Genomic DNA, 12,833 nt, shown 5'->3' with positions numbered 1-12,833 from the left:
CAACCACAGCCAAGAATATCCTCTTAGAAGCTCTATCCTTATACATGCGAGCCAAGATTCCTGCCCATTGGAGTCTTCTTTTTCTAATTGCATTATTATTATTATTATTACTATCCAAGCTACAACCCTAATTGGAAAAGAAAGCTGCTATAAGCCCAGGGGCTCCAATAGGAAAAAATAGCCCAGTGAGGAAATGAAATAAGGAAATAAATAACTGAAGAGAACACATATATTTGATCGTTTGTACTATTTCTTATTTCTTTATTACGTCGTCTTCTCCATTCATTTATTTCTTGGTCATAGATGGGCCCATCTATTCCCCTCAGAATCCCATTCTCAAAAATTTAGATTTTTTTCTCTGATGATTTTGTTAAGAGAACATGTCTCGCATCCATATATCAAAACTGGTCTGATAACTGCGTTATCTATTCTCAATTTTGTTTTACGGGAGATTGATCGTCGTTTAAAAAGGTCTGTAAGGGCGAAATAACATCTCTTGGCTGTTCCGAGATAGATATATATATATATATATATATATATATATATATATATATATATATATATATATATATATATATATATATATATATATATATATATATATATACACATGTATGTGTGAGTATACTGTATGTATATATATAAAATTATATATATATATATATATATATATATATATATATATATATATATATGTATATAATGTATATATATTTATATACTGTATGTATAAATATAAAAATTTATATACATATACTATATACAAAAAATACCATATGTATACATATAATCTCTCTCTCTCTCTCTCTCATATATATATATATATATATATATATATATATATATATATATTTATATATATATATATATATATATATATATTATATATTTATATATATATATACATATATATACACATCATAAATTATTATTGGTGAGGGGTTGGGGCTCAAACGGTTAATTCCTGTACATAGTCACGCAATACACGTAGCCCAACATTTAACCGAAACATATCTTGAACAACGAAATAAGATTTCTCACAGTAAATTCTACGAAATAAATGGAATAAATATAAGCCATCTGAGTAGCAGCTAAGAGCATGACGATGCGAAATCCTTGTTTAAGAAACTACAGTACACTTTACAGATATAAAATTCTCACCCAATCATAACCCCTAAAAGTTTAAATGCCTCTCATGAATGGCAGAGGCAAGGGACAGTGCAATTGCCCTAGCAAGCAGGACAGTGCCCTAGGGACTGACCGTATATGATCAGCGCCTAAGCCTCTCCACCCAAGCTAGGACTAGGGAGGGCCAGGCAATAGCTGCTGATAACTCATAAGATACATCTATAGACTCCCCCAGGCACACCAACTTTAGCTCACAAGGATGGTTAGATTGCAGACACTAATGGCACTAACGAGTCTGAGCGGGAAACGAACACCCGACTGGCAAACATCGGGCAGATGCGTTACCAATCAGGCCACAACAACCCTAAACTCTTCATCTAGTCTGTATCTAGAAATTTCAATCATAGATCCATAATCCATTCAAGAGACACACAACTAAATAAGGACTCTAAATTTCAGGAACTGCCCCAATCGCCAAGGATATTCTCACTTATTTCATGAGTGTTGGCATACCCATATGTGAAGGATGCTCTACGTCAGAGAGTTTAAGTGTAGGAGGAATAAACGAACTTCGGCCTGGACGATACAAGCTTGGGAGCATTGGAAAGGTAAGGCATCTCTCTCTCTCTCTCTCTCTCTCTCTCTCTCTCTCTCTCTCTCTCTCTCTCTCTCTCTCTCTCTCTCTCTCTTGAAGAGATAGTCTAATGTTATTGAAAAATAACTGTCAGCTGATTGTTCACTAGTTTTCCTAAAAATCAATTCCACACTTTATAGTTCATTTTCATTTAATCAGATAGGCAGATAAGTAATACCCCCAACATACGACGTTAACTAGTGCCGATGTAAGGTAATTTTCGATGTAAGGCTATTTAAGACGTAAGTCGGGTCTTATAAGCTTCCTATGAGTATTAAACGTGAAAAAATACATACAACCTGCTATAATTTTATAAGATCTATCTACATACATAAACAAGGCTCCATGTGAAGTAGAAGTACAGTACAATACCATACATGCGGTAGCGTATAGTATAACATTTGAATTAAATTTGTAATTTTTTAACAGTAAGAGAGAGAAATTATACAATAAACAGTGATACTGCAATATAAACTGTGATATCAATAATATTAACACTTTAACAATGTTCACTTTACCTTGAAGTTAGTAACTCTCCTGCTTACCGGACAGGGAAGAAGGTGGAGTTGGAAGTGAGGAATTAGTTGATGGAGGAGGAAATTGACGGGATTGATGGTGTAGATTAAAGGATACATGTTGTTGCTGCATGATTTTGTTTGTCAAACCCGACGCAGCTGCCAGGGGTTCTTCTGCATATCAAGTGATGAATCAGTAGCCCTTCTTTTTATTCAACTCAAAATTGGAACTTAAACAATGTCTAATGATAGGTGCCCCTTCTTTTATCAGGAATAAATTTTCAGTACTATCCGTAATTTTTACAAAACGTTTGACTGAAAGTTCCTGAGACTTAAAAACTGACAAATACTGATAAATGGTAAAATCCCCCTTGCATTTCTTTGAACTTGAAATTTCTTGGTTCTGGGTCAGGGAAACTGTCTTCAATCTTCTTTTCTTCAAATTTCTACAATTCTATTATGTTTGTCAGTGCTTGGTTGTAAGCCTCGATCAACTGTTCAAAATCTTCCTTTTCCAACTCTATTTCAAGTTTGTTACTAATCGCTACCAAATTCTATCAGGTGTCGTTGACTGGCTATTCAAAGCCCTTGAAATCATGGACGAATTGAGGCTATAGATTTTACAAAACCTATTTCATCATTTAGGCCCAACAAGTGTCTATGATTAAAGTTAATGATGATGATGAACTTCGCCAAAGTAGTATCAACTCCCTGGCGTAAAATACTCAATAAATCGTAACGTTGAAATTCATGAGATGGTATTGGGTGGCAAGCAAACAACATTCATATTTGGATCCATGTTGTTCAATAGAAAGGAATTTTTTTACCCTTCAATACTTTTTTATTGATGGTACAATGACCATTAAACCATTCTTCAAAAATGACTATGATAACCCATGCCTTCGAATTAGCCATCTAAATCATAGGAAATATGTACTTCAACCTGTTCTTGAGTACCAGGGATTAAGGGCAAGGTATGCAAACAAAGGTTTTAGCTTAAGAGCATCAGTAATGTTAACCCACTAATATTAAAGTTAGTCTATCTTTGGCTGCCTGGTACAATGGCATAGTTTTCTCTTACTTAGAAATAAATTAATTGGCCATTCTCTTCCAGAGTAATCCTGATTCATCGACACTGAAGATTAATTCCGGAGGAATTTGTTGTTGTTGGGTTATTTTTTTTTCTAATTTAGGCAAATTCCTCAACAGCAGATGATTCTCCTTGAATTTTAGTATTGTACAAACTACAGCCCTTCTAAAACAGATCAAACCATCCATGACTCACGTATAGTGTTCTTTTCACTCGGTTGGTTTTTACACAAGTCCCCAAACAAAACTGTTCTTGAATAGCCATTTGGCTTGTGGAATTCGTTGATGTATCTGTCATTCTATCCAAAGGGATAATAAACATTCCTGTTAGTAATTGAAGTTTTCGATGACGGAGTCTTTTCAGTCACGTATTGGGCAAGGCAGTCTTTATTGGGAATAATGGTGGACACGTTGTCAGAAGCAGGCCTACAGTACGCGCAAACTTTATCACCTTGTCATCCCTCATATCTTTTTATAATGTCCAAAATATCTTGCAGTGTGATCAAATACCTCAAATAATCACTAGCTGTAAATTTTTGGGGAGACATCGCTAGAACTTGCAAAGATTGCTGAGATACAAATGATAAGTTCAATGTGTACATACACCTAATGGGTGTATGCACTGGTTGGTCTACTTCCATCTGAAACAATCAATAATCTGTAAGTGCTTCGGCGCTGTGCACTTGTATTTTTTAATAACATAATCCTTGTTTTCGTTTTTAAATCAGATATCTTAGTTATTTTTTTATTTTTTAACACATATAAAGTAACGATTAAGCACATTGCCCTTTTAAATCCAAAACGAAATAATTGTTTAACTAAAGAAAGTATCTTCAACAACGCTTAGGACAAAATAACGTTCACTCTAGAACCTGCACAGTACTATTCTCCTTCAAAAGAACCAAAAGAAAGTTGTCAGATGTAGTGCAAGTTCCCCCCCCCCCCCCCCGGCATACGGAGTATTTATAAGTGCTTCTGTTTATGCTATATATACTGCTAATATTTTCATGATGAATGCATATGAATTTAACAATTTTAAAAATTGAATTTTAAAACATCAATTCTTCATTATAATGGTTCTTCGTTGAGACTGACGCAAGGTCGCGTATAATGCTGTAACACAGATTTTATTTTCCTATTCAATATTAAAGGGTGACTGACGTAAAGTCAAAATTGACGTATGCTCGAGTATAATGCCGTAACACAGATTTTATTTTCCTATTCAATATCAATGGGGGACTGACGTAAAGTCAAAATTGACGTATGCTCGAGTATAATGCCGTAACACAGATTTTATTTTCCTATTCAATATTAAAGGGTGACTGACGTAAAGTCAAAATTGACGTATGCTCGAGTATAATGCCGTAACACAGATTTTATTTTCCTATTCAATATTAAAGGGTGACTGACGTAAAGTCAAAATTGACGTATGCTCGAGTATAATGCCGTAACACAGATTTTATTTTCCTATTCAATATCAAAGGGTGACCGACGTAAAGTCAAAATTGACGTATGCTCGAGTATAATGCCGTAACACAGATTTTATTTTCCTATTCAATATCAAAGGGTGACCGACGTAAAGTCAAAATTGACGTATGCTCGAGTATAATGCCGTAACACAGATTTTATTTTCCTATTCAATATCAAAGGGTGACCGACGTAAAGTCAAAATTGACGTATGCTCGAGTATAATGCCGTAACACAGATTTTATTTTCCTATTCAATATCAAAGGGTGACCGACGTAAAGTCAAAATTGACGTATGCTCGAGTATAATGCCGTAACACAGATTTTATTTTCCTATTCAATATCAAAGGGTGACCGACGTAAAGTCAAAATTGACGTATGCTCGAGTATAATGCCGTAACACAGATTTTATTTTCCTATTCAATATCAAAGGGTGACCGACGTAAAGTCAAAATTGACGTATGCTCGAGTATAATGCCGTAACACAGATTTTATTTTCCTATTCAATATTAAAGGGTGACCGACGTAAAGTCAAAATTGACGTACGCTAGAGTATAATGCTGTAACACAGACTTTATTTTCCTATTGAATATTAAAGGGTGACTGACGTAAAGTCAAAACTGACGTATGCTCGAGTATAATGCCGTAACACAGATTTTATTTTCCTATTTAATATTAATGGATGACCGACGTAGTCAAAATTGACGTATGCTCAACCGCCGTAAACCGGGGCACTACTGTACTGTATTACCAAATGGGGATTGGTTACCTCAATACATCTTGGGGAATTAACATTCCTATTCCTGAGGTCTCCATTTTGAAGCTTATTTACATTGGCTCTCAACTAGTGACATTTAAGGTACAAAAAAATATCTTTATGGTAAAAATCTAGAATGAATTCACTATAGGGTACACAAACTAAAATGAATATATTGAATGTTTTCAATGTGATGTTATTTATTCCAGCCAATGCCTCAAGCTACTATAATGTTGAAGCCACACCCTTTGTGTAAGCCAGGTGAAGGCGAGATTACTTACAAAGGGCGTTGCATTTGCATGGGTTATCTACGGATGCCAGAAAAAACCAATGAAGCTGTAAGTTTGAAAGCATTCATTTTCATGAACTAATCATAAGCTAGCCCAAGACTATACTCAATTTTTTTTAATGAGACACATTTGCACTGACTCGCAGCGGTGCCCTTTTAGCTCGGAAAAGTTTCCTGATCGCTCTTCGGTTAGAATTATCTTGTTCAACCAATCAGCGATCAGGAAACTTTTCCGAGCTAATAGGGCACCCCTGCGAGTTGGTGCAAATCTGCCTCACTAAAAAGAATTGACTATAGAGTAAATCATATTGGAAGTTTATCTCTGAAAGAAAATGATGTCCGCTGTCAAAGCCCATTCAGAATTACATGGAAAAGTGTTCAGGATTTGCAATAGGTTAGGTTATGTAATGTGAATTATATCTTCGAATATTTACTAAATCTATTTACAATAATAATTACTGATAACAGATAGAAGACGACGGCTTTTTTCACACTGGTGATATAGGCCGTTTTGATGAAGATGGATTCCTGTATATAACAGGACGCATCAAGGAAATTATCATTACAGCTGGAGGGGAGAATATCCCACCAAAACTCATAGAAGAACACGTCAAGAGAGAAATTCCTTTCCTCAGTTCAGCTATGGTTGTTGGTGATAAGAGAAAGTAAGTTAACTTGTCTGATGTGTCTTTTATTTTTGCTTGTTTGTTTATTTTTGTTAACAATTCAGTATCTACTGCTGCCATTCTAAATACCGTGGATTTTACATTTTCCATTTATTTCAAAATATCCAATAGTACAGCGAACATAATACTGTATTACTGGCTTTGGATACATGTGAATTTAAATACTATATGCATATATGTGCATATACACATACAATCATACACAGTAGTACCTTGGTTTATAAGTTTGATTCATTCTGGGTGCAAGATCATAATCTAAAATGTTTGTATTAAAAAAAAAAAATTCCCATAAGAAATAAAGGAAACTCAATTGATAGGTTGCATAAGTCCACAAATACATATATACATTCACTTATAAAGATTTGTAATAGGATTTCGTAAACAAATTATAATCCCTAACATCTGAAATGAATACAAACTACCATTACACATGTAAAGAAATATTTACATTTGACTTGAACTTTACCTTTGAGAAAAGTCATTACTGGCGTGAGACAAGCAAGTGAGGAGGAGGAGGAGGAGGAGGAGGAGGAGGAGGGGGGAGAGGGAGGAGGGGGGAGAGGGAGGGGGGGGGGAGAGGGAGGAGGAGGAGATTACACCTTAATTGACATTTGATATATTTTCAACACGTTCACCTTCAATTTTGACATAGGTCCTATCCAGAGATGACGGCTATTCCCCTTTCTTTAGAATGACATGAAAATGGGGTAAAGAATACATGAACGCAATGTGTGTAGAGTATTTAGTACTTGTCCGCAAAAAAATGTGAATGCGGAGGAATGATTTTCCTAACAGACCAATACAAAGCTCAATTACTGATTTGAATTTTCATGCGTTTTTACCGTTTTGCTTGTATTCTGAGTTACTCATAAACCGAGGTATTACTGTATATATATATATATATATATATATATATATATATATACTGTATATACATATATATAAATAAATAATATACATGTATATGTAATACATACATACAGTATACGTAAATTACGTATATATAATACATTATATATAATTATATAAATATGAAATATATTTATAAATATATATAAACAGTATATGTATATAGATATATATACATATATATATATATATATATATATATATATATATATATATGTATGTATGTATGTATGTATGTATGTATATATATATATATATATATATATATACATATATATATATATATATATACATATATATATATGTATATATATATATACATGCATATATATATATATATATATATATATATATATATATATATATATATGTATATATATCTATATACATATACTGTTTATATATATTTATAAATATATATATATATATATGTATATGTATATATATATATATATATATATATATATATATAAATGTGTGTATGTATATATATGTATATGTATATATATACATATATATGTATATATATATATATATATATATATATATATATATATATATATATAGGGATACAATAAGATTGAATGCTATTAGAACAAATGGGGAATCATACAGTTAAAAATAGGTCCTATATTTTGCTTTAGAGGACCTAAAAGGAACAGAGAAAATGGAGTGGGTTTTTTTATTACTAAATATTTTGTAGATAGCAAAAGAATTTTGTAGTACTAGTGATAAAATTGCAGGAATTATCAAACTAAATACGAAGTATGAACAGACGATCATTCAAAACTATGCACCAACGACATCCCACACAGAGGAAGAAATAGAAACTTTATGAAGATCTAGAGATATATATGAAAAAAACATAACACTCAATTTGCATTTGTTTTTTCGAAATTTCAAAGCGAAAGTAGGTCAAAAGAAGAGAGGCGATCAACAGTAGGTAAATTTGGAGTAGGCAAAAGGAATGATAGAGTAGATATGCTAGTAGAATTTACTGAAAGAAACAATCTTTAAAATCATGAACACCGTTTTCTACAAAAAGGAACATAGAAAATGGACATGGAGAAGCCCAAATGGAGAAACGAAAATTAAATAGATTTTATTCTCAGTGAAAAAGTTAATTAAGTTAAAGATGTAACAGTGTTAAATAAGTTAAAGTCAAGCTACCATAGAATGGTGAGAAACAATTTGTTCACATCTAAGGAAAGAAATAGAAAAAATAATTTCAAGAAAGAAAATAAAAGTCCTGTAATAAGAGAAAAATCGGATGAGTTTATTTAGCAATACAAAATAGACACTCCTACCTACATGATGAAATGGAAGCAAGTAAGGAAGAAATCAACAGTAATTTAAGAAAATTTGTATTCAAATCAGCACAAAAGATAAGTGGAAAAGTTCTTAAACAAGATCAAGGGAAACTATTAGCAAAGACCAATAGCTTAAAAAAGAAAGGATTGGAAATGAGGGTAAATTCCAAGAGAGATGAAATAGAATTAAGCAGAACTGTACAAAACAATAAAGAAACTAAAAACCAAAGACATTCATAAACACAATCAGATCAAAATTGAGGAAACACTAAAGATAAGAAGCATCAGATTGATGAAAAGAAGACTTGGAACTGGACGGCAACAGATTTTTGCTTTTAATAATGAAAATGAAAATCATAAAAAATTGCAGAGGATTTCTATACAATGCTATACTGTAGTGATATAAGAAATAACTTTGTAAATAAGAATGGTGAAACACTCCGCTGGTACCAAACATAACAGTAGGAGAAGTAACGAAAACATTAAAAGGCATAAAAGGAGGCAAAGCAACAGGAGAAGATGGCCTAACAATTGATTTAATAATGGCTGGAGGGGATTTCACAGTAGTAAAACTAGCTGAACTTTACACAAAATGTCTGCAAGAATGCTATATTCCTACAGCTTGGAAAAACTTTATTATTATACTAATTCACAAAAAGGGAGACACAAAAGACAGTTTACTCTCAGTAATATATGAAATATTTGCATAGGCCATATTAGGACGAATAGAAATATAGCACGACTTTAAGCAACCACTAGAGTAGGCAGGCTTTAGAAGTGGTATTGAACAACTGACCATATCCATATAATAAACCAGCTAATGGAAAAATCAATAGGGTATGACAAACCACATGTATAGCATTTGGCATTTATAGACAATAAGAAAGCTTTTGATTCTGTCAAAACTCAGCAGTAATGAAACCCCTTCAAAGGCAAATATATCTATAAAGGAAGTACAGCAATTTCCGATTAAGAAATGAAGTTAGACAGGGAGATCCCATTTCTCCTAAATTATTCACAGCATGCCTATAAGTTTTTAAAACTTTGGATTTGGAAAATATTTCTATTAATAATAATGGGAAATATCTTAACAACTCAAGATTTGCAGATGACATAGTTGTGTTTAGTGAATCATGGAAGGAATTGCAAAAGATGAAAGAAGATTTGAACAGAAACAGCAGAAATGTAGTACTGAAAATTAAAATGTAGTAGGACAACAAATATGAGTTATGGGCGAACTTCTAGAGATTATTAATGAATATACTCGCTTAGGACAGACAGTAAGTGTTTCCACAGGATACAAGACCGAAATTAAAACAAGGATAACCATGGGATGGAGAGATATTGGTAAACAAAATGAGATTATGAAAAGTAAAATGCCACTTTTTCTAAAAAGAAAAGTATTTAGTGAGATGATCCTACCAGTTTTCAGATGGGGACCAGAAACTCGGAGCCTTACTAAAGATTAAGAATATAACCTAGTTACAACTTAGAGAGCTATTGAAAGAATAAAGATGGGAATAAAACTAGGAGACAGAAAAAGAGCAACATGAATAGGAGATCAAACTAATAGTGTATAGAGGATATTCTAACAAGCAAGAAGAAGAAATAGGTGTGAGCAGGACATAATGAAAATGACAAATAATAGATGGACATTAAGAATAAAAAATTGAGCGTCTACAGAATGCAAAAGAAGCAGGGTAAGGAAGAGAAGACGTTGGATTGATGAACAAAGAAAGTTTTCAGGTGTGGACTGGCAATGATAGACCATAAATAGACGCAAGTGGAATGACATGCCCGTTCATGGACTCGCTTCGAAAGATACTAATTACCCCTTTTAATTCCAGGTACTTGACAATTTTGCTTACCTTAATTGCGACAATGAATCCAGACACAGGAGAGCCCCTGCAGGAGCTAACTGAAGGATGCCAATTTCTCCTGAAGAAAATAGGATCTAACGCAAAGACGGTGCCCGAGGCTATTGCGGAGATCAAGGCCGATCCCAGTGGACCTCTAGCAACTGCAATACAGCAAGGCATTGATAGGTAAGACACTTTTTGATTCAATTGATTTAAAGGTTTAAAGGCCACTCATGAATGGCAGAGGTAAGGGACAGTGACATTGCCCCATCAAGCAGGACAATGCCATACAGACTGGCCCCCTCCCTCTTCAGCCAAGCTAGGACCACGGAATGCCAGGCAATGGCTGCTGATGACTCAGCAGGTACACCTACCTATAGGCTCCCTCAAATTCCCCCCACCATCATTAGCTCACAAGAATTGTGAGGTTGCTGCAACCAAAGGAACTAACGAGTTTGAGCGGGATTGGAACTCCAGTCTGGCAATCACCAATCAAGGACGCTACCACCAGGCCCTAACAATAACATAGTTTAAATAATAGGGTGTTTATGATAGATTCATATGGCAATGAAACATGTATTTAAAATGTATATTAAGTTCATAAAGAATGCTGACAAATGAAGAGCATTGGAAGGCGCAAGTTTTTGAAGACCTCGTCCGCGGGGAGACAACCCGCCAAGTAGAGATTATTTTCATATTTCTACGGTCACTTTCGTACATTAGCTTTGGAATCATTGACTTTGAAGTTATTAGGAGAATATTTCTTCATTGTTTGGTTAATCAAAATGTAGTACAATTCTATTATTTTTCCTCTCACGTTTTACCAATGGATTGTGGTGGCAAATGTGGGATCGTCCCTGACCGGTGAACGCCAGACTGGGATTCGAGTCCCGCTTAATCTCGTTAGTTTCTTTGGTCGCTGCAACCTCATCCTTGTGAGCTAAGGATGGGGGGGTTTGGGGGCGCCTATAGATCTATCTGCCGAGTCATCAACAGCCATTGCCTGGTCCTCCTTGGCCCTAGATTTGGTGGAGAGGGGGCTTGGGCTCTGATCATACGTGGTACATGGTCAGTCTCTAGGGCATTGTCCTGCTCGAGAGGGCAATGTCACTGTCCCTTGCCCCTGCAATTCATGGGTGGCCTTTAAACCCTTTAAATCTTTAAACGTTTACATTCCACTTGAACATGAAACTTGAAATTTTATCATAATTAACGAATTTTAAGATGACTCGGATTTGTTCTTGAGCCATGTTAGAATTTATGGTGCGAAAAGTAAATTTAACAATTTATTACAAATCTTTTAAATTGAATAGTAAATCCTAATGAATTCTAACAATCATACCTATAACAGTTAATTTCTTGTTCAAAATCCCCTTTTCATAATCTGCTACATCGTATGGTGCTCAAAGTAAAATTAACAACTTATCACGAATCTTATATATTAAATAGTAAATCCTAATGATTTTTAACAATCATACCTCTGACAGTTAATTTCTTGTTCAAAATCCCCTTTTCATAACCTGCTACATCGGTCTGGAATCCTTCCAGGTACAACAACCTCCACGCCATATCCAATGCTCAGCGAATCCAGCGCTGGACTATTCTCCCAGTCGACTTTTCAGCTTATAACGGAGAACTGACGAGTACCCTTAAGCTGGTGAGGAGCAACGCCCTGGAAAGACACAAAGATGCTATTGATGAAATGTATGACACTCCTAATCCGATCAAAATAACAAGCAAGCTCTGATGGCGTACATCAGTAGTAAAAGAAATCTGGTCAGATGTAAGATGTTCGTGAAATGATATATATATATATATATATATATATATATATATATATATATATATATATATATATATATATATATATATATATATATATATATACTGTATATATATACATATATATATATGTATATATATAAATAAATAGATATATATATACCTATATATATGTGAATATATATAAAGTATATATATATATACACATATATACATATATATATATATATATATATATATATATATATATATATACAGTATATGTATATACACATGTATATATAGATATATAAATATATATATAGATATATAAATATACATATATATATATGTATATATATATATATATATATATATATATATATATATATATATATATCTGCAATTAAGAATTCTGTTGGTTTTCATT

General features: G+C 33.4%; 1 protein-coding gene across 4 annotated transcripts in view; it reads left to right on the top strand.

The window, feature by feature from the left end:
• LOC137636884 (long-chain-fatty-acid--CoA ligase ACSBG2-like) overlaps positions 1-12,447 on the top strand; it is a 38,526-nt gene extending 26,079 nt beyond the window's left edge. For all 4 annotated transcript variants that reach the window (XM_068369239.1, XM_068369241.1, XM_068369240.1 and 1 more), the window contains exons 10-14: positions 1,588-1,736; positions 5,799-5,927; positions 6,347-6,543; positions 10,631-10,828; positions 12,191-12,447. In XM_068369239.1, coding sequence (XP_068225340.1) covers positions 1,588-1,736; positions 5,799-5,927; positions 6,347-6,543; positions 10,631-10,828; positions 12,191-12,389 — 872 coding nt within the window. In that variant the 3' untranslated portion in view covers positions 12,390-12,447. The remainder of the gene's footprint in view (positions 1-1,587; positions 1,737-5,798; positions 5,928-6,346; positions 6,544-10,630; positions 10,829-12,190) is intronic.
• Positions 12,448-12,833: the final 386 nt, after the last annotated feature.

The sequence above is a fragment of the Palaemon carinicauda genome, unplaced genomic scaffold (assembly GCF_036898095.1).
Source record: "Palaemon carinicauda isolate YSFRI2023 unplaced genomic scaffold, ASM3689809v2 scaffold427, whole genome shotgun sequence".
In the NCBI taxonomy this organism is placed as follows: Eukaryota; Metazoa; Arthropoda; class Malacostraca; order Decapoda; family Palaemonidae; genus Palaemon; species Palaemon carinicauda.
The sequence above is the reverse complement of the archived record's forward strand: the minus strand, read 5'-3'. Positions and strand labels throughout refer to the sequence as shown.